The 19433-nt window shown below is 47.2% G+C and overlaps 3 protein-coding genes across 5 annotated transcripts in view; 2 read left to right on the top strand and 1 right to left on the bottom strand.

Moving 5' to 3' along the window:
* The first annotated feature begins 558 nt into the window (after positions 1–558).
* Positions 559–3070, top strand: HSD17B10 (hydroxysteroid 17-beta dehydrogenase 10). The gene is made up of 6 exons (XM_027053506.2): positions 559–655; positions 976–1140; positions 1736–1900; positions 2013–2141; positions 2223–2331; positions 2737–3070. Exons 1-6 carry the CDS (start codon positions 629–631, stop codon positions 2925–2927), a joined length of 786 nt encoding a protein of 261 aa, XP_026909307.1. The 5' UTR covers positions 559–628; the 3' UTR covers positions 2928–3070.
* Positions 3071–3216: 146 nt separating this feature from the next.
* Positions 3217–18662, bottom strand: RIBC1 (RIB43A domain with coiled-coils 1). 3 transcript variants are annotated; one of them, XM_015083551.3, is made up of 7 exons: positions 18281–18455; positions 10287–10400; positions 8869–8950; positions 8321–8665; positions 4373–4491; positions 3540–3934; positions 3217–3438 (listed from the first exon to the last, which is right to left on the bottom strand). In XM_015083551.3, exons 2-7 carry the CDS (start codon positions 10398–10400, stop codon positions 3357–3359), a joined length of 1137 nt encoding a protein of 378 aa, XP_014939037.2. In that variant the 5' UTR covers positions 18281–18455; the 3' UTR covers positions 3217–3356. The 3 variants fall into 3 exon arrangements, with proteins under 3 accessions (XP_014939037.2, XP_026909306.1, XP_053058328.1); XM_027053505.2 differs by lacking the exon at positions 3540–3934 and having other exon boundaries at positions 18281–18662; XM_053202353.1 differs by lacking the exon at positions 3217–3438 and having other exon boundaries at positions 3536–3934; positions 18281–18662.
* Positions 18586–19433, top strand: part of SMC1A (structural maintenance of chromosomes 1A) — a 35924-nt gene continuing 35076 nt past the window's right edge. The window contains exon 1 of the mRNA XM_053201642.1: positions 18586–18796. Within this exon, the coding sequence (XP_053057617.1) occupies positions 18688–18796 (109 nt within the window). The 5' untranslated portion in view covers positions 18586–18687. The remainder of the gene's footprint in view (positions 18797–19433) is intronic.

Here is a 19433-nt window from a genome sequence, read left to right as displayed (position 1 = left end):
TTCCCTCTCTTAGTGGCTCTTTACATCCATATCTTTGTGATCCAATCTGGCATCTCTGTTCTTCTCAGTCTCTTAACATATTTCTCTCTGGTGGCTCTCAGAATCTACATCTTTGCATATCCATGTTTATGTCTCAGAACTTTGTTCTCTGTCCCTTTGTCTGTGTCTGTACTGTAATTATCTTTCCCGAACTGAACTGTGTCCTTCTGGAAGGCATGAATCTTAATATTCCTTTGGGTATCCCCAGTGACCCGCACAGAGCCTGGCATATGAGAAACTCTCATATGTGTATGCTTGAATGAAGGCTTTTTCTGAGTAAGGAATACTCTCAATCTCCTGTCCGCCTACTCCCCGCGGAGCTGGCCGACTGCTCAAAGACTAGCTAGGGAGTAAGTAGTGCGGCAGGTGTGATGGTATTGTGCTGCTGCTATTGGGTTCTTTATCTAAGTGAAAAAACTCCGGAGGCACCTGGCCTTGGCTTCGCGCAGTGCGCAGGGACAAAAACAGCTGACACCACGCCCCGGAGTCTTGCGCATTGGCCCGTCCCTTCGCAGGCCCCGCCCCATCCCTCCGCCTCGGCCAATCAGGGTCTGCCTCATGGCCAGGCTCCTGGAGAGGCCAGGGCAAGATGGCTGCGGCATGTCGGACTGTGAAGGTAGTGGGGCGTTCGCTCCTGCTGGCTGCCCCGCTGCGCCAGCTGGGACCGCGCGGTCGTGGAACTAGGGGGTAGAGATCGGTGCTGGGAGAAAGGGTCACCCTTATCTAGGCCTGGTAGTGCGGCAGTTGGGCTTGGGAGGTGAAGATCAACTCTCCGCTGCATGTGTATGGGCTGTCTGGGGATGAGACACCACCAAAAGGTCCCACCAGTAAGGAGAGGAAACACACCTGGGTTACACCGCAGGCGTGACCAGGAGTCTCCCTTGCAGGAGTGGGGGTGGTCTACACAGCATAGCCATTTGACCGTATCCTTCACAGGGCCTAGTTGCTCTAATAACCGGAGGAGCCTCTGGTCTGGGTCTGGCCACGGCGGAGCGACTGGTGGGGCAAGGGGCCACTGCTGTGCTTCTGGATCTGCCTAACTCCGATGGGGAGGTCCAAGCCAAGAAGTTAGGGAAGAGTTGCGTCTTTGCCCCAGCTGACGTAAGTGTGTACATGAGGTCACTGAAATAGGCCTGGGAACTGGTGGGGTCCCCTTCCATAAGGGTGCTATCCATGTGGACAGTGGACCCATCTCCTTGCCCCTTTTGGCCTAAGCTCTCTGTCAAGCACTGTGGGAGCATTTGCAATAAGGAATGTACAAAGCCCGGATCCACAGCAGTGGGGATGGAGATTGGACATACCAGAATCTCCTGGAGTTGGTATGTACAGTTTGAAAATGCATATTGTGCTCTGTAGTTTTATATTTACAAAGTTGAAAAACTTTTAGTGAAACTACAGAAAGTGAAGCTAGTTATCTTCATATCACTAATTCTCAAAGCTGCTCTGATCCACAGAAATCTCCAGGGCTATGTGAATTTATCAAAAGAGGGTATAGATTTGAAAAATGTTTTGAACACTGCTCTATACTACCTAACATTTTCACCTTTGCCCCACTCTTGAGTTTTCTTTTGGCCTCTCCCTTGATTACAGAATCCTGTTGTCACTCAAAGACTGGACCTGCTCCCTCCTCCTCCAGGTTTAGTGGTGAGTGTGTGTGCTGGGAGATGTATACTTTTCTCCACTTCTCCCTTTGAAGGTGACCTCAGAGAAGGACGTGCAAGCAGCCCTGACTCTAGCAAGAGAAAAGTTTGGCCGTGTGGATGTGGCAGTCAACTGTGCAGGCATTGCAGTGGCTATGAAGACATACAACTTAAAGAAGAATCAGGCCCATACTTTGGAGGACTTCCAGCGAGTTCTTAATGTAAGGCCTTGGAGGTTCTCCAGGGGTACAAGCAAGAGATATTTGACTGTGGGTGCCCCCACAGCTTTTAGGGGACAAAAGGTCCTACACCATGTTTCTACTGGTCTTCCAGGTGAATCTCATGGGCACCTTCAATGTGATCCGCCTGGTGGCTGGTGAGATGGGCCAGAATGAACCAGATCAGGGAGGCCAACGCGGGGTCATCATCAACACTGCCAGCGTGGCTGCCTTTGAGGGCCAGGTGTGTGGGCAGGGACAAGGCTTGTGTGTCCTTGGTGACTTGTTAAGGCTCTTCCACCTATGACTTCTACTCCTTCTCCAGGTTGGACAAGCTGCATACTCTGCTTCCAAGGGGGGCATAGTGGGCATGACACTGCCCATTGCTCGGGATCTGGCTCCCATGGGCATCCGAGTGATGACCATTGCTCCAGGTAGATATATTCCCTCCCTGCCACACCTGGGATTGGGTAGGATTCATGGGCAGTTGAGAGGGGAAGGTGTCTACCAACTAAGCAGCAATAGTCTTCCATTTCTGGGCATCATAAGTACATAGTTGGGGCTAAGGTGAGGAGGGAATGAGTAAATATGAAAGGAAGGGCAAAGGCGCCTGGGTGCTCAGTTGGTTAAGCATTCGACTTTTGATTTCGGCTCAGGTTGGTGAGATCGAGCCCCGCGTTGGACTCTGTGCTGACAGCACAGAACCTGCTTGGGATTCTCTCTCTCTCTCTTCTCTCTTTCCCCCTCCCCAACTTGAGCATGTGCTCTCTCTCTCTCAAATAAATAAACATTGAAAAAAAAAGGAAGGGTAGGCCTCTGACTCTGACTGTCTTGTCTAGGCCTATTTGGTACCCCACTGCTGACCAGCCTCCCAGAAAAAGTGCGCAACTTCTTGGCCAGCCAGGTGCCCTTCCCCAGCCGCCTGGGTGACCCTGCTGAGTATGCTCATCTGGTACAAGCCATCATCGAAAACCCATTCATCAACGGAGAGGTCATCCGGCTAGATGGGGCCATCCGCATGCAGCCTTGAAGGGAGAGGGCACAGAAAACACCTGTTCTTCTGCCCCTCCTTCCCCTGGAGTACTGTACTGCAGCTTGAGAGGAAGTCCAGTAGCCATCTTGTAACTGCCCAGCAGTCACACTCTGTGCCTAATAAAGCCTCTGTTTCTCACAGGGAGTGGGTAACGCTGTGTGCTGGGTAAACTGGCATGGGGAAGAAAGGTGAATTAGTGACAGAGTCAGATCCTCCAAGCCCAGGGGTGGGTGGGAAAGGCAGTACCTCACACCTTTTGTGTCCTGTTACAACACATGGCCTTGATTTTAGTGAATAACTTTATTAACTAGGGTCAAAGGTAGGGATATTGGGGGGATGGATTGGTGGAGGAGGCCTTCAGCATTTTCATCTCTGACTCCAAGCCTTTGTGAGCTTGATGAGGGAGAAGAGATGACCATCCTGAGCTCAGTGGCTGCTGGTATTGAACTGCAGGTGATATTGGGCTGTAGGTTGATTGGTGTAGATTATCGAATTCAGATAATTCTGCCTGTGAAAGAAGTGCAGAGGCCTCAGCTGATGAGCTTCCCTCTCTCCCTGACCCTTCCCATCCCTCCCTTGGCATTCATGTTGCCACCCCCTAGAACTCACTGAGCTTTTTGCTCCGTAGCCAGCTGCTGATTGAAGGAGCCCAGCCCCCTTTGAAATACAGCACAAAGTTCCCTCTCTTGCTCTTCTAGCTGCAGTGCTGCCTGGGCCAAGCTCAAGGTCTGACTTTCCCTTTTGGCATCCAGTGCTTGTTCAGCCCGGCGCTGTGCCTCCTTTTCATGGTGTTGCACCTTTTGGGCTTTCTTGATGGCAGCACACTGCTCTGGAGTCATGCCCTTCCAACAATGGAGTGGGACCTGGTGGGGAGCCACAGGGTTTTGGGTAGTCTGGGGGTTCTCAGTCAGTACGTTACTCGTGACCTGTTTCTGGATCTCCTTGAGGTTAGCCTCCTGTTCATGGCGTTGCTCATGGCGCTGCCGCTGAGCCATTTCAGCTGCCTGGTGGGGCCCCAAAATATGAGCATTTGGGTACCCAACGTCGGGGAACCCTCAGTCACAGGGGAGGGGAAGACATGACCCTACTCTCCTCTATCTCGGAGAGAAGGAACAGATACTGCCTGACCTTTGACCTAATATGGGCGGGGGGGGGGGGCGGTGGGATGACAGGGAACTTCCCTGTTCTCTGGAAACCTTTAGACTGAGAGGCTGGGGAAGGGAGGGTGGTGTTCCATTTTCAGGTCATCCTGAGTCTGGATGTGGGGAAGAGCATCTTCTGCCCTAAGAGGGCCCTTAGGTGAAAGGGGACATCCTCAGCTAGATGAGAGGGCTGGTGTTGATTCAAGAAAGTTTATGTGGGCAAAGATACGGCTAAGGTTCTCCAGGACTTTGTTCAAGGGGTTGGGGAGAGCCCAGTACACTGAATGGTTCAGGCCATACCTGGGCTTTGTTGGCGTTGACCATGGCAGTCATCATGGCCACGTGACAGGACTCCTCTAGCTTGGCCAGCTGGGTGGCCCGTGTATCCATGGCTAGGCACAGCTGGTCATCGAGCAGATCTACACATAAATATGGCCAGGGCACTATACTGGTCTGCCCCATTGCTGGTTCATTCATTCAGCTATTTGTTCAACAAGCTCAGTGGATGTGTGTATATGTATGTTTGGGAGGGGAATGTCCTAACTGTAGGGATGTGGAGGAGTTACTCTTTGGGGCTAGGGATAGCCAAAATAGCAGCAACAAAGGATTTCTCAAGTGCCTACCTGAAAGATACAGGGAGATGGATCAAACATAGATCATCATACCACATTTTGATAAGGGCAATGATAGAAATGTATACAGGGCATCATGAGAGCTTTGGGTGGTGGGTCAGAGGAAGGCTTCCAGGAGGAGGTGATCTTTGAAATGTGCATTGCATATAGAAAGAAAGAGCAAAGGGCATTCCAGGCCGTGTTTTAGTCCAGTCACACGAGCCTCATTGCTGTTTCTAGAACATGCCAGGCACTACTGCCCCAGGGATTTGCAATAGATGTTACTCTTGGCTCATGTTCTGTTGCTCACCCCAGGTCTTTGCTCAAATATTGCCACCTCAGTGAGGCCTTCCCCGTCTCTCCTACCTAAAATTGCAACCTTCCTGTCCCCAACATTTATCCCCCTTCCCTGATTTATTCTTCTCCCTACCATTTGCCACCATTGAATATACTCTACATTTATTTTGTTTATTGTCTATCTCTCTCCTCACTAGGAAGTAACCTTTGTGAGGGCAGAGATTTTGTCTGTTTTATTCACTACCATGCCCAGCACCTAGGTCAGAGCCTGGCACATAGTAGGTCCTCAATAAATATTTGTCAAATGAATGAAGGAAACCAAGAAAAAGTATGTTCTCTATCTTAAACTACAAATAGTGTGCTCTTGCTGGAGCATAAAATGCAAGTGGCTAGAGAGCTTTGCAGGGGCCAGACTAAGAGCCAAAAACTTGCCCTGAAGGTAGTGGGGAACATGGAAGGATTTTAAGCAAGGGGGTGGGGTGGGGGACACAGTTAGCTGTGTATTTTAGAAAGTTCCTTCCGGGCCGGTATAGAATATAGTCAGGCTGGTGGGAGACAATAGAGGTAGAGAAGCCATCTTGGAGGGCTCAAGCCAGGTCAAATATATAGGAGGCTACATTAGCAGTACACGATTGATTGCATGAGAGAGTAAGGGAGGGGAAAGATTTGGATGCTTCCCAGGGTCCTGGCTTGGATGACTGGACGTATGGTGTGGCCACCACTGGAAATAGAATGAAGAGCAGGCTAGGGAATTCTGTTTAGGAAGCTAAGTTGAAGGTGGTCAACAGGCATCTGCAGATCTGATTCTGCAGGTAGAGAGTCCACAGCACAGAGGTGGTGACATGGTAGCTCAAACCAGAATGAGGGCCGAGGGCACCTGAGGTAAGTATGCAGGGTAGGGAAAGCAGTGTGCCAGAGACCAAGCCTCAACAAGGAAGGAGTAAAGGAAGAGGAGCCCACAAAAGGCAGATACTGAAGAAATGGTCAGAGAGCTAAGAGCGGAATGTACTATTACAGAAGCCAAGGAAAAGAGCCTCAAGAAGCATGTGATTAGAGTCAAGTGTAGCAAGAAAGGTCCAAAGAGGAAAGACTAAACAGAACCTCTTGTACTTAACACAAACACATTGGCGATTTAGCAAGAGCAGGGTCAGTGCATTTGTGTGGGGGAGAAAGGAGATCTTGGGGTTGAGGTGTGACTGGAAAGGAAGAAAAAACAGCAAGCAGAAGCAGATTTTTCAAAAAGTATGGCTGTAAAGAACAACAGCTAGCTCACAGCATCTAGAGGAATCACAGGGTGGAGGGAGGCTTTTTTTTTTTTTAAGATGGGTTAGACATAAGCATGTTTACAGCAGGCACAGGAGGGACCAGTGAAAGGGGAAATGTTGAAAACACAGTGCAGGGGATATCTGAGAGACCACAGCCTGGGGGCAGGTAGAGGGAGGCACAGGGATAATGGGGTCCAGAACATAGGCTTAAGGCTTGGCTTTGAAGAGGCACAGGGACACAGACTTCAGATGCTAGAGGATGGCAAGGGTGGGGTGGGGAGGATGGATAGAGGTACATGGTTTCATTTCACTCTTCACAACAACCCAGAGAGGAAAGTATCAGCACCATTTTTCAGGTGAGGACACTAAGGTCCAGAGGTGAAGCAAAATGCCCAAGGTTGCACAGCAAGTAGTCGGTCAGGATTTGAATCCAAGTCTCTCGAGGAATCAGCCTATGCTCCTTCCATTACACTGTGTGGACTCTCCCTTGGTATTCTGCTGTCCCTGTTGCCTAGCTCTGCCTTCTCATACACTTGCCTGCTGCCACAGGGTAGCTGGGCCCCATGGCGCCACTGCAGCGCTCTGACAAAAATCACCAAATACTCCCAATTTCCAAATACAGTAGACAGGTTTCTGTTCCTATCTGAACTTCTCCAGGGCCTTTGACATTATTGATGACTCCCTCTCTGAAACTCCTCCCTTGACCTCTGAGTCCCTACTTCTCGTGGCAACTGAGAGAAGGCAAGCATGGTGTCATGGTCAAGACATGGTTGGGCTCTGGAGCCAGCTTGCCCAAGTTTACTTCCTGCGTCCATCACCATTAGCTGTATGACTTTGGGCAAGTTATTTAACATCTCTGTTCTTCAGTTTCCTCCACTGAAAATGGGGATAATACTAGGACTTGCCTCATGCACTGGTTGTCAGGATTACCTGAGTTAATATATGGTAGCAAACTTAGAGTGTCTGGTATACAGTAAGTGCTCAATACAGGTTAGCTCTTTTTATTATTTGATGTATCTTTTATCCTACCTCCCTGATCCCTTTGTTATGGGCTCCTTCATTCACTCAAGATACATTTACTGAGCATCTACCATGTACAAGGTAGTGTAGTGTGTAAGTTACTGGGGTTGTAGTGGTTAATAAGACAGCTCTGACCTTTGTCCTCACAGAGTGTACCATTTGCTCACCCTTTTCCAGGCTCCATTCAGGCTTAGCATCCTGCTCATCTGCACAGCTTTCCCCTCTTGGACCTCCAGATCTCTCCCTACACCCAGGCTGGCTGGCTATATGCCACCTCAGAATCATATAGCTACATGGCTGCCTGTTGGCCACCTCCTCTTGGCTGCAACAGCATTCTAGCTAATCTCCTTGCCTCTAGTCTTCCCCTCTAACCTAGTCTCCACAATGGCTGGCAAAATTTTACAGCTAAAATACAAATCACGTGACTCCAATGCACAAAACCCTCCCATGGCTCCTACCTCACTCAGTAAAAGCCAAAGTCCCCACCATGCCCCGTAAGGCCCTCTGGATCTGGCCCCTTCCATCTCTCTGAACTTGTTTTCTATCACTTTTCCCCTCAATGGGTCTACTTCAGCTACTCTGGCCCCACTGCCATTCTTCAAACATTCCAGACACCCTCTCTCCTGCCTTGGGGACTTTGTACTATTTCTTCTACCTGGACAGCTCTTCCCTCAGATGTTTGCATTTCTCACTTCCTCATCTTCGGATCTGTATTCAAACGTTACCTCAGTGAGGTTTTCCTTACTTAAAATTGCAACTGTGCACCCGTCTCCCAAAGTCCTCATATCCCCCTTTTGTGCTTTATTTTTCTCCCTAGCAACTATCTTAACCACATTATAGAGCTGACCCTTGAACAATGTAGGGCTTAGGTGCACCAATGCCCCCCACAGTCAAAAATCCACATATAACTTTTGACTCCCCCAAAAGTTAACTACTAATAGCCTACTGCTGCTGTTGACCTTACCAATAACATAATGTTGACGAACACATATTTTATATGTTATATGTTATATATTGTATCCCTACAATAAAGCTGGAGGGCTCCGGCTGCCTACCTGAATACTTCTTATCAACCCTGACTTGTTGTCGCTCCTTCAGCTGCTTCTCCAGGCTTTGCCTGAACTGCTCCTGCTGCATTTTCAGGCATGTGGCCTTCTCCAGGTCCTCCCTTGCAAAGTACTGCAGGCTGGATGGACCATAGCAGGATTCGCTGTCCCTGAGATAGGCTGGATACTCCATCCACTGTCGGCTAGGATCCCAAAAGTCAATTTCCTGCTTGTTCTTGACCTGCTGCTTTTGCTCTCGAAATTCCTGGACTTTCTTGGCCAGCCGACGTGTCCGTTCTGCCTCTTCCTTCTCTAGCATCTGGGCTACCATATCATACTGCTTCTGGTAAGTAGCTGGGAGTGGTGGGAAGGAACATGGAAAAGCCCCAAGGCAGAGACAGAGCCCACTCAGCATGGCCTCTGCTCCCAAGGCCCATCAGATTTGTCCCACCACACCCCAGGCCTCAGGCCCCACCCCAAGGCAGTACGGCCCTATCTCAGCCCACTCAAGCCCTTATACTAGCCTTCTTGGCTTGCCCTTTGCCTTGAGTTTTTACCATAAGCTGCCTCCTTGCTCTGCTCTGTTGCCTCTCGAAGCTTTCGCTCTTCCACCTGGCTGTTGAGGGCTTTGACATCCACCTGATCCCAAGGAAAGAGGTAGATCAGGGTGGGGGAACAGCAGTGGTCCTTGGATGCTCTAACACAAACTGCTGAGAATTTACCTGCTTCAGAATCCTCCAATAGACTCCCAATACCTACTGGATAATATTCTATCATCTGAGCATGGCTTGTAAGCCCCTCGGTGGTCTAGCTTCTGCCTCCTTCTCCAGCCTTATCTCAGTACCTTTTTCACCCACCCCACCCTCAAGAGCTCTGTGCTTATGTTTCCCTGTACATCTTAGGTTGTTCTGAACAAATAGCCTTTGCTCCAGCCTCTCCCTCCACTTGGAACTCTTTCTTCCTCTTTTTACCCAAACTCCTATTCATCCTTCAAGATCAGCCCAGGCTTCACCTTCCTAATTCCTTAGGCATTCCTTACTACCATAGAATCTAGGACCCATTGTCCACATTATATTGAAGTTTGCCTCTCTTGATGATCTCCTCCACCAGACTGTGAGCCCATTCAGGGTGGAGACCGGGCCTTAGTCAGTTTTGTACCCTTCTGCCCAACCCAGTGCTTGGCACAGAGCAGACCCTGAGGAAAAGCTTGCCAACTGGATCTCAATCACACCACACATCTCTCAGCCAACTACTTACTTATGTCAGGCACTATACCTCTGGTTTCCAGAGCCATCACCATATGTTAATATTCACTTTCACACTTCCTTTATTTAGCTTCATTTTACCAAGGAGCCTGGAGCTCAGAGAAGATAGGCGACTCATTTAAAGTCATGCATCTAGTAAACAGCAGACCTGGCCTTGAGCATAGGTATAAGGTCTTTTCCAGAATACCATGCTGCATCCCCCCATCTATCCACCTACTTAGCAATTTATTTTTTCTTAAACTATCAATATTTTCTCTTTATTTTGATTATAATTCATTTAAAACATTTCAAGATAGTGCAAAAGGTAATATAGTTTAGTGAAGAGTAAGTCCCTCCCATCTCTCTCAGCCTAGTTAACAGTTTCTTATGTGGCCTTCCAGATAGCATTTAGGCATATACAATACCAAATATTCTTTAGACTTCTTTTGGCTCCATGTTGTCTGTCTCTCGAGAACCAGGCCACTCAGCCCAGAGCTGACTGGAGGAGAGTCAGCTGTCACTGGCTCCTCTTCCCCCAGTCTCTTCCCCTGTACCCCCAGCCCTCTTCCTTCCCACACCTGGGAGTGGATGCCTTCTCTCCATTCTCCTTCCTTTCCAACCCGAGGGCCTGCTCAAATCAAGGAGGGCTGTAACAGACACTGCTATGTTCCACTCCGGGTGCAGGAGTGATGTTACTCCTGGTCCCAATAAAGTCCCCATTTCCCACTCACCCCCATGACCTGGGTCCGCACATTGACGTATCGGCTCTGTCGCTGTTTTTCTTGATTTTTTCTAGCCTCAATGGCTGCCACCTCCTTCGGATCTGGCAGGTTTGTCTTATTCATCTGGAGCAAGGGTGGGGTGGAATGGCTAATCAGTGCTAACCATCACCCTTGACTACACCCCTAACCCCCATTCCTTTCTCCCTACAGTGTCTGACCACTTATTGATTCCTACTGATTTTACCTACTGGTATACTTCACATATGTGTCCTACATCTCTGTTGTCACCACCCTAACTCATGCCTCACAATTGGGTGCCAGACAATATTCCCAGGAGCCTCAGTGGTCTCCCTTGCTCCAGTGTTACCCTCTCTACTTCTCTCTCTCCGCTAGTTACCAGAGTGACCTTTCTGAAAGCAAATCTGACCATTGCACCTCAGCTTAAAACCTTTAAAAGCCAAGGGAAACCAAAGCAAAAATGAACTATTGGGACCTCATCAAATTAAAAAGCTTCTGCACAGCAAAGGAAACAATCAGCAAAACGAAAAGGCAACCGAAAGAATGGGAGAAGATATTTGCAAACTACATATCAGATAAAGGGTTAGTATCCAAAATTTATAGAGAACTTACCAAACTCAACACCCAAAAAACAAATAATCCAATGAAGAAATGGGCAAAAGACATGAATAGACACTTCTCCAAAGAAGACATCCAGATAGCTAACTGACACATGAAAAAATGCTCAACATCATTCATCATCTGGGAAATACAAATCAAAATCACACTGAGATACCACCTCATGGCGGTCAGACAGGCTAACATTAACTCAGGCAACAACAGATGTTGGTGAGGATGCACTGCTGGTGGGAATGCAAACTGGTGCAGCCACTCTGGAAAACAATATGGAGGTTCCTCAAAAAATTAAAAATAGAACTACCCTATGACCCAGCAATTGCACTACTAGGTATTTATCTAAGGGATGCAGGTATGCTGTTTTGAAGGGACACATGCACCCCAATGTTTATAGCAGCACTATCAACAATAGCCAAAGTATGGAAAGAGCTCAAATGTCCATCGATGGATGAATGAATAAAGGAGATGTGGTATACATATACAATGGAGTATTAACTCGGCAATCAGAAAGAATGAAATCTTGCCATTTGCAACTACATGGATGGAGCTAGAGGGTATTATACTAAGTGAAATTAGTCAGAGAAAGACAAATATCATATGACTTCACTCATATGAGGACTTTAAGATACAAAACATGAACATAAGGGAAGGGAAGCAAAAATAACATAAAAACAGGGAGGGGGACAAAACATAAGAAATTCTTAAATATAGAGAACATAGGGTTGCTGGAGGGGTTGTGGGAGGGGGGATGGGCTAAATGGGTAAGGGGCTTAAGGAATCTACTCCTGAAATCTTTGTTGCACCATGTGCCAACTAACTTGGATGTAACTTATAAAAAATAAAGAAATGATAGAAAGTAAAAAAAAAAAAAACCAAAAACCTTTAAAAGCAATAGAGTGCCTGGCTGACTCAGTGAAACATGTGACTCTTGATCTCAGGGTTGTAAGTTCAAGCCTCATGTTGGGTGTAGAGATCACTTAAAAATAAAAGATCTTAAAAAACAACAACTTTAAAAGCAGCTTTAAAGCAAATGGCTCCCCAGTGTTTACAAGATAAAATGTAACCCTCTTTGCCAGATTTATCAGTCTTCATGATCTGACCCCTGCTCATCTTTCTAATTCTCAAACTCATTTACAAGTCTCCTCTATTTGTATTATGCTCTATTCAGTTTTCCCTATTTCAGTAAATGGCACCACGTTTTCCTCTTTATTTGCTACTTATTCTCTAGTCAAGTGACAGGATAGAAGGCTTAAATTCACCTGTGTTCTTTCATATTTTGGGAAGCTCACTTTTGGCATTGTGAGCTAGCCAAAACCACAGCCAAATACACTTTTGCAAACATGAATCTGATCATGTCTCTCACCTGCTTACAATCCAATGGCTTCCCACTGCACTTAGCATCAGATCCAAATGCCTAACCACGAGTTTCAAGATCCGGCTCCTGCACACCTCTTCAATTCATCCCACGTCACAGCCTCCCTCACTTACAGTCTTCCAGGCACACTGGCCTCCTATCAAGTCCTCCAACGCAACAACCATTCCCACCTCAAGGCCTTTGTACATGGTGTTTCTTTGTTTAGAATACCATTCCTCAACTCCTCCTAGAGCTAGTTCTGGTCTTTTTTTTTTTTTTAAACATTTTGTGGTTGAAATATTTGACACATACAGGAGAATATATATATAACCCATTTACAAGTTAGGAAGCATGATAAAAGAGACCCATGAACCAACACCCCAACTTAAGAAATAGAACATGATTAGGGCACCTGGGTAGCTCAGTCGGTTAAGTGTCCAACTTCAGCCTAGGTCATGATCTCGCCGTTCCCAAGTTCGAGCCCCGCATCGGGCTCTGTGCTGACAGCTCAGAGCCTGGAGCCAGTTTCAGATCCTGTGTCTCCCTCTCTCTGCCCCTTCCCCACTCACACTCTGTCTCTCTCAAAAATAAACATTAAAAAAAATTTAAAAAAAAAGAAATAGAACATGATCAATACTATTGAAGTATCTTATGTCTCTTCTCCCTCATCCTTACTCTAAGAGGTAACTACTGTGCAAATGTTGACATTCACTTACTAATGGGCATTAATATACTGTGTGTGTATACGACTCCCTGGACAATATTTTGAAATATTCTCATTTAAGAACTTTATAACGTATCATGCAGTGTGCATTCTTCTTCATCTTCCTGTGTTCACTCACGTTCATTCTATCATTTGACAAATCTTTGGGGAGTGCCTACTGTCAAGACACTCCTGTAAGCATTTGGGAGACATCAAAGAACAAAACTGACAAGAATCTGAGTCTTTGTGGAGGTTGCTTTTGGGGGGGCACAGACAATCAACAGCACATTAAATAGTTTGTAAGATGATAAGTCCTCTGGGAAAAAATATAGAGCAGAATAAAGGGAACTGGAAGTGCCAAGGAAATGGGGAGTGTTACAATTTTAAATGTTGAAGCCAGGGGAGGCATAATTTAACAGGTAATATTTGAGCAAATACTTGAAGGTGAGGGAGTCACCTATGCTGATATCTAGGAGAAGAGCACTCAGGCAGAGGGAACAAGTGCAAAGCCCTTAAGGAGGATGCAAAAGGCACACATTCAGGGGAACAGCAGGGAGGCAAGTGGGTGGAGGAGACGTAGGTAGGAAATGCTATTAGAGAGATAATGTGGGGTGTGTGCAGAGCCTGTAGGACTTTGCAGAACATTTGCTGTGGCTTTTATTCTTAGAGAAATGGGCAGCCATTGGAGGATTTTGAGCAGTGGGAATGTGTTCGGCCTCTGCTTTTTAAAGGTTCACTTCTGGATGTTGTGTGAACAGACTAAGGGGACCGGAGGCAAGGCTAGAAGCAGGGAGGCCAGACAGAAGGCTATTGCAGCCATCCAGGCAAAAGATGATGGTGAATCACATCAGGTCAGGAGCAGCAAGGATAGTGAGAAGTGGTCAGATTCTGAATATATGCATGTATTTTAAAAATGTTTTTATTTATTTTTGAGAGAGAGAGAGAGAGAATGAATATGAGTGGGGGAAGGGCAGAGACAGAGGGGGACAGAGGACCCAAGTGGACTCTGTGCTGACAGCAGCAAGCCCGATGTGGGGCTTGAACTCACAAGCTGTGAGATCATGACCTGAGTCGAAGTCAGATGTTCAACCGACTGAGCCACCCAGGCGCCCCAGATTCTGGATAGATTTTGAAGGCAGAGCCAACAGGACTTCTGATAGATTAGATGTGCAGTATGAGAGCAGTATCAAGAATGATTTCAAGGATTTGAGCTAAGGCAGTCAGAGGGATAGAGTTGTTATCAACTGAATAGTCTGTGTGGGAGAACAGTGGAATGGGGAGGAGTATCAAGAGATCATGTTTGGAAGTGTTGAGTTTGAGAAGTCTATTAGATATCCGTTGATAGCGTACAGATGGTATGGTGGATTTCATTATTGTTCCAAAAGATCTGGTGCTTCTCCCTACAGAAGGCTTATACATCTCATTGCCCTCAAGGTTAGCCATGTGACTGGCTTTGCCCTTTGCAATGGGAGAATTGGCCTGTGTTATTTCCAAATAGAACTAAGAGCTATTATGTGATTGCCACGTTTTCCTCTTCAGTCTCTGCTAGGAGTCTGGCAATGCCCCAGGTAAGAGCTGCTCCTTCAGCATTGGTCCTGGAATGATGACATAGAGCAGAGATGTAGCCAACTCAAATCAGACAAGATGCATGAGAAATTCTTGTTATTTTAAGCTGCTGAGATTTTGGGGTTGTTTGTAACCTCAGCAAAAGTTAGTGTATCCTAATACAAAGGAATTTCATGTTTATTTACTTTTGAGAGAGAGAGAGTGAACAGGGAGGGGCATAGAGAGGGGGACAGAGAATCCAAAGTGGGCTTTATGCTGACAGCAGAGAGCCCAATGTGGGGCTTGAACTCATGAACCCACGAACTGGGAGATCATGACCTGAGCTGTGCCACCCAGGCACCCCAGGAATTTAAAGCTTTGAGGCTGTAAGAGATCTTACTCTAGGGCAGTAAATTTAGATGCCCCAGGGGAGATGGGGAGTGGAGGAGTCAGCACTTGAGGCTGAGGAGGAGGAGTGTCTGGTGAGGTGGGAGGAAAACTAGAAGTGTGGTATCTGAGAAGACTTCGGGAAAGAGTGAGCAACTGATGTTATGTTAAGATGAGGACTGAGAACTGACCGGTTTAATAACATGAGGATTGTTGACGATCTTAACAAAAACATTTTTGGTGGGGTTGTGGGGATGAAGACCTGACTGAAGTGAGTTTAGGAGAGACTAGGACTCTGCAGCACAAACAACCCAGTTTATTTATTTTTAATTGCAAGAGAAAAAAAAGGAGGAATCTGTAGATTAAAAGAAACCTATATACAGGTGGAAAAATTTCTCTAGCATATACCTCAGAGTGCAAGGGCTGATCATAGGGCATAAATGTATTTAACTTTACAAGTTGTTTTCCAAGGAGACTGTACCAATTTACACTTTCACTATAGTGTATAAAAACTCTAGTCACCCCACATCCTCAGGAATACTTGGTATTGCAGACTTTTTAATTTTTGCCAATTTGTTAACATAAAATTATAATTATCAATTTTTATTGATATTATCATTATTGCTAACGAGGTTGCACATCTATTCATGTATTTTGGCCATTTTTGAATACTCCTCTGTGAAGTGCTCACTCATACCTTTTGTTCATTTTAAAGAAATTAAGTTGCTTGTCCTTTTCTTATTAATTTTAGGAGTTATGTATTCTACACACTAATCATTTATTAGCCTAAATGTGGCAAACACCTCCAATCTGTGGCTTGTTTTTTCACTTTATTATTTTTTATTATTTTATTTTTTTCATTTTAGAGAGAGAGAGAGAGCACAAGCAGGAGGGAGGGGCAGAGGGAGAGAGAGACAGAGAATCTTAAACAGGCTCCACACTCAGTGCAGATCCCAATGTGGGGCTCAAACCCACACCCCTGGGATCATGATCTGAGCTAAAATCAAAAGTTGGATGTTCAACTGATTGAGCCACCCAGGCGCCCCAGATTTTTAAAAATAATATTTATTTTTAGGGGCAGCTGGATGGCTTAGTTGGTTAAGTGTCTGACTTTGGCTCAGGTCATGATCTCACAGTTTGTGAATTAGAGCCCCATGTCAGGCTCTGTGCAGACAGCTCAGGACAGCCTGGAGCCTGCTTTGGATTCTGTGTCCTCCTCTCTCTCTGCCCTCCCCTGCTCATGCTCTCTCTCAAAAATAAATAAACATTAAAAAACTAATAATATTTATTTTTTTTTAAATTTTTTTTTCAACGTTTATTTATTTTTGGGACAGAGAGAGACAGAGCATGAACGGGGGAGGGGCAGAGAGAGAGGGAGACACAGAATGGGAAACAGGCTCCAGGCTCTGAGCCATCAGCCCAGAGCCCGACACGGGGCTCGAACCCACGGACCGCGAGATCGTGACCTGGCTGAAGTCGGACGCTCAACCGACTGCGCCACCCAGGCGCCCCAATATTTATTTTTTAAAAAGCTCTATGCCCAATGTGTGGCCTGAACTCATGACCCAGAGATCAAGAATCACATGCTCTACTAACAGAGTCAGCCAGGTGCTCCCTCACTTTACTATTATTTTATGGTAACAATTGATACATACAAAGGAATCTGGTTAACATACATGTAAGTTATGAAGCACAACAACAAAATGAATACCTGTGGATCCCCTAGAGAAGCCAGAAAATAAAACATAATCAATACTTCAGAAGCTTTCTGTGTGCACTTACCCATTTTTTCATTTTCTTTATGTTGTAATTTGGATGAATTTAAATGTAGTCCAATTCACAAATCTTTTCCTTTAAACTTAGAAGTTTTCATTATTCAAGAAATCCCCTGAGGTCATAAAGATATCCTGTTATATGTTCTAAAATGTCTAAAATTTTGCCTTTCTCATTTAAGTTTTTAATCCATTTGGAATTGCACTTTATATATGGTGTGAGAGGTAGGGATCCAATTAGATTTTTTTCCAAGTTCCATCTCATCTTTTTAAAATGGAACACTAGTTCCTGTCAATTATATGAGATTGCTGTCCTTTGGTCATTCTGTCCCCTCAGCCTGATTGTGATTGTTTCTCCCAGTTGAATTCATTTACGATTACTCTACTAGATTCCATAAACCAAGCTTTCTCACTTTCCTGGACTTGTCCTAGAACTTTTAGACTCTTCCCAGCCTCCAGACATCATTTTTAAAATGGTTTCAGGAATGGCTATGGCAACCACCAGACCTTTTCCATGTCTAAGCCTAAGCACCAACCCCAGCCTATTCATTCCATCTGTCACCACAATGTAAGGTCATTAAATGGGAAGATTTGGCAGATATTTTAAGCTTCTTGGACTGCTAAGGCCATGACCTTGTGGTTTTTTTTGTTTTGTTTTGTTTTGTTTGTTTTGTTTTTTGAGAGAGAGAGAGAGAGTGTGTGAGTGGGGGAGGAACAGAGAGAGAGGGAGAGAGAGAGAATCCCAAGTAGGCTCCACATGCCAGGCTCGATCCCACCAACTGTGAGATCATGACTCCAGCCAAAATCAAAAGTCAGACAGTTAACCCACTGAGCCATTTCGTTGTCCCAGCCATGATCTTGTAATGAGCAAGTATAAGGTGATAGGGGGATGAAAGTATGAAGAAGGATAGAAAATATGGGGAATGGAGGGGGAGGGAGAAAAGGAAAGGGGAAGAAGGGCAACCTATTACCAATAGGAATGGAGGACAGAGAGCAAGAGAAGGGAAAGGAGGAAAGCGAGGGAGGGGGCAGAGGAGGATGGAGAGGAGGAAATGGGATGGGGATGAAGCATGAAGAGAGATAGATAAAATGGGGGGAAAGGAAGAGAATAGAGATGGAGAGCACTGGCTCAGGAACCCTGACTCCAGGGAGTTCACACAAAATACTTTTCTTAGTAAGGAGTATCAATTTTGAAGCTCCCAGGTTGGATCTGTGTTCAAGTAGCCAACAAGTGGCTCAGGTCCAAGACTATTCTTGGGCTACAGCATCAGTCTCTGAATTCTGCTTGGAAGAACAGGTGGGAGGCGGGAGACAGAGGCAGTACCTGTGGCCGTAGCTTTCCCTAGCCCATAGCCTGCCGCTCCAGAGTACCCTCCTCTCCCTTCACACTCCCTCCCCCTCCCATCCCAACCCATTCCTACCCATATTCCTAGTGGAAATTCCAACTCTACTTCACCATCAGCATGGTCTGAGCTCACCTAACACCGAATCATCCCACTGGCCCCTCCTTCCCATACAGCCCTCGCTCCTCGGGGTCCTTCCAATTCCCGACCCTGTTCTTGTTTGAGCCTTCCAGCCGGCCAGGCTAAAGCCACTGCCAAACTCCCACCTTCCTCTTGCCCTGGAGGGCATAACCCTGCTGTGACTTCTGTCTCAGTAAGCTTGGGCTCTGGTTCTGCCTGCTTCCTCGGATCCCAAAAGCCGCAGAGTCCTGCGTAACCGCCTCCTCTGCGGTTTGGTAGGCTGTGTCAGTTGTTGGCGTTGCCACGCAACAAGAAAGGGGGCGGGACCCAAACGTCCGTGGTAAGCTCGCGCCCTGGCAACGGATCAACAAAACTTCCACACCACGCCCCTGGTTCCGCTTGCGCCGGAAGCCGGAAATCCCGTTAGGCCTGGACTTATTCTCGCGAGGTTTGTCTTCCGCCCGGCCTGCACTGCGGTGTTTCCCGCGCGGGCTACCCCAGTTCCCGGGCGTACGGCGCGGCCTTTTGTACAGCCGCCGGCGCCGCTGCTGTCATGGGTTTCCTGAAACTGATTGAGATCGAGAACTTTAAGTCGTACAAGGGTCGGCAGATTATCGGACCGTTTCAGAGGTTCACCGCCATCATTGGACCCAATGGCTCTGGTGAGATAAACCTGGCTGCGGCCCTCCGCACGTCCCAGCCTGGACCCCCTATCCGGCAGCAGAGTAGTCCAACCCAGCCCGTGTGACCTGAAATGTCGGGAACCCTCACAGGTTCCTCTCCCTCCTGAGCGGGCTCAACTCGAACCCGCTTTGCCCGCTCGAGTGCTATAACTCAAATCTCTTCCCCAGGTGTCACTTGCCCGCTCTCTGTGCGGCCCCCTCCCCGGAGCAAGTGGTACGGGCCGATCTGTACGTTACCCCGCCCACTGCCCCCTCCCGCCAAAAGTGGCGCGTCCGGAGCCGACTGCCAGCGGCGGGCCGTGCAGTCCTCCGCCGGACCTGCTGCTTCCGGCTACTTCCCCTTGCCTTGTTTGAACCCTCCGGAGGGTGTGGGACCGCTGGTAGCCCTCCCTTGGCCCCCGGTCTCCAGCGGTACACTTCTGCCTCAGCCCAGCGCCCCCTCCCGCTTCGCTCTGGTATGCTCCAATTCGTCCTTTTTTTTACTCTCCTCCGGAGGCGGCAGTTTTGAATTTCTGATCCCGCGCTCGCCTCTCCAGCTGGAGTGCTTGGGGTCTCCACCCTCCACCCCCATCTCAGAGATGGGGGTGCTTCGGAATCCCTTTAATTTACCACTGAA

The sequence above is a fragment of the Acinonyx jubatus genome, chromosome X, assembly GCF_027475565.1.
Source record: "Acinonyx jubatus isolate Ajub_Pintada_27869175 chromosome X, VMU_Ajub_asm_v1.0, whole genome shotgun sequence".
In the NCBI taxonomy this organism is placed as follows: domain Eukaryota; kingdom Metazoa; phylum Chordata; class Mammalia; order Carnivora; family Felidae; genus Acinonyx; species Acinonyx jubatus.
This window is presented reverse-complemented; position numbering and strand designations above follow the sequence as displayed.